The 2,470-nt window shown below is 35.3% G+C and overlaps 1 protein-coding gene across 1 annotated transcript in view; it reads left to right on the top strand.

Moving 5' to 3' along the window:
- Positions 1 to 671: 671 nt before the first annotated feature.
- Positions 672 to 2,470, top strand: part of LOC107662902 (Golgi apparatus protein 1-like) — a 45,931-nt gene continuing 44,132 nt past the window's right edge. The window contains exon 1 of the mRNA XM_016453031.1: positions 672 to 1,077. Within this exon, the coding sequence (XP_016308517.1) occupies positions 733 to 1,077 (345 nt within the window). The 5' untranslated portion in view covers positions 672 to 732. The remainder of the gene's footprint in view (positions 1,078 to 2,470) is intronic.

The raw sequence follows: 2,470 nt of genomic DNA, 5'->3' as shown, positions 1-2,470 counted from the left end.
ATAGAATAGAATAGAATAGAATAGACAAGTTTATATCTGTACCACATTTAATTCTCTGACTCAAAATCCAAACTATAATATTTAAGGTTATTTATTATTATTCATTTTCACATTAATTATTATTATATATTATATTATATTACATTATATTATATTATACAACAAATAAATACATTTTAAACAAATAAACAAACTTGAAGACTTAAAGGTTATAATACAGACCAAATTATGCCTTATATCTAACACCACAAACAGCACACAGAATGTTATGATTCACATGATTTCAGTAGTAAAATTTGATGTTTTTTATGGAGTCTGCGTGCCAAACCCTCCGCAGTCAGCAGTGAAGTGAGCCCGAGCTGATCTCTCATCAAGGTTTCTGAGGCGGTCTCGAAATTACTGATCCCACTATAACGAAGGCCAATGATGAATATTAATTTAGTCTTGCAGACGTTGCTTTGTAACCTTCCTGGAGTGTCCGCCTACTCAACTTAATTAATATTCACAATCCACGCCTTCTGCATAGTAAGATTCGTTTATTGGACAGGTGTTCGAGGCTTATTTACAAACGGCAGTAATTCAGCCAATCAATAAAGCTTACTGGGCTCGCGTCACATGGCTCATTAATATTCATGAGCAAAGCCTTCGCCGTAGTGGGGTTGGCCGCTCAGCGCTGAGTCTTCAGCAGCAGGAGGAGAGAGAGGAGCTTGATTCAGCTGTTTGTGGCCGAAGATGGCGGAGTGTGGACGTGTTCAGCAGCTGCTGCTCCTCTTGTCTCTCTGCCTTCTCACCGTACAGGCTCTTAAACCTCTTCCAGGTTTCGGGAATGTCCATCCTCCGGCTGCAGCTATGCACCAGCAGTTCAAAGCCGCGCTACCGAATCCCGGTCCCGGGAATAACGCCGCCGCCGCCGCCGCCGCCGCCGCCGCCGCGTCCTCCGGTTCTCAGTCTAGAAGATCTACCGGCTGGAAGCTGGCAGAAGAACAGGCCTGCCGGGACGACGTGACCCGGCTGTGTCCAAAACACACCTGGACAAATAACCTGTCTGTACTGGAATGCCTGCAGGACAAGAAGGAGGTGAGCAGGACCCCTAATGATGATGATGATTGTATATAATGTGTGTATAATAATTATTAACAAATACATAATAATAATATCATTTTATTTATAATTTTATATAATACATTTTATATAAATAAATGTAGTATTTTATTTTATTATACTAATTATAATTATATAATTAATATTTGTAATTTATAATATATTATAAATATTTTATATTATAATTTTAAATAATTTAATTTTCATATATTAATAGGATTAATTATTATTACTATATAATTGTATTATTGATAATAGTAAAATTTGTGATTTTATTATGATGATTATTATTGTTTTTATTATTATTATTATTATAAACTTGAACACTGGGTGAATACTTTTATCTCCTATTATTTGGCTTTTTGAATTTCGCACTGATTAGTGAAGTTGAGAGGATATAAGCTTTCCAGATCCAAACTCCTATTGAAACATTCAGTTCATTAATTATCAGTGTATCCATTTATCTATTCGTTTATAGCCGATATTAAAGGCTTCAAAAAATGCCTTGTTGTCTGTCTGCCCTCTGAAGACCAAGGAGGTCCATAACACCTGATGAAAGCTAAATGTGAGCATTCCTGTTTATCTCAGTAGCAGTTTCTCAGGTCTGCTGCCAGGTTGTTTTCAGCCAATCATTTGAGCTGTAAATATCACGTGACTAATTACTGTGGAGCTGCAGGAAAATGACATCCTGACAATGACGACTGACCATCTCAAGCCCTTCACTGGTGACTAGAATCAACTTCCTCATGGAGTCTTTAATAGCAGGTGCATACGCTCTGAATGGATATTTAAATCTATATATAGGTATGCAAACGTTTAAATTTTTCTTCGGCTTTTATACAGCAAGCACAGACCTTTAATGTGGATTGGACTAATTTAAGAACAAGCTTAAAATCTAGTAACTAGATTTGTCTTTTGTAGTTTGCCTTGTCGTGCTGTTTGACACAGTGACCTAGATGAGGAAACTTTTGTTCAGACACAGCAGATGCCCTGCGATAAGTTTATTGTTGGAATAAAGTTTGATCGGCATGATCAAACTCTTACAAATAATCCAATAAAACGTACAAAATCCATCTAATATGTACACAAATCTAACTAATAATCGAACAAAAGGAGAATTCTGAAACACTTTCCAAGCGCTCAGTGACCAGGGGGTGTCAAACACCAACAATGACATTATTATTATTATTATTATTATTATTTATACTTTATTGTCTTTTCATTCAATTCATTTCTTTTATAAAGTAATTCTTCACTTTTTCTTCTCCTTTATTTTCTTAAAAAAAAATTTGTTTTGTGGTAATATAAATATTAAAGTCTCATATTATCATATTATCTCATATATTATCTCATATAGTCTCAATAAAGC

The sequence above is a fragment of the Sinocyclocheilus anshuiensis genome, unplaced genomic scaffold (genome assembly GCF_001515605.1).
Source record: "Sinocyclocheilus anshuiensis isolate Anshui unplaced genomic scaffold, SAMN03320099.WGS_v1.1 scaffold739, whole genome shotgun sequence".
NCBI lineage: Eukaryota > Metazoa > Chordata > Actinopteri > Cypriniformes > Cyprinidae > Sinocyclocheilus > Sinocyclocheilus anshuiensis.
This window is presented reverse-complemented; position numbering and strand designations above follow the sequence as displayed.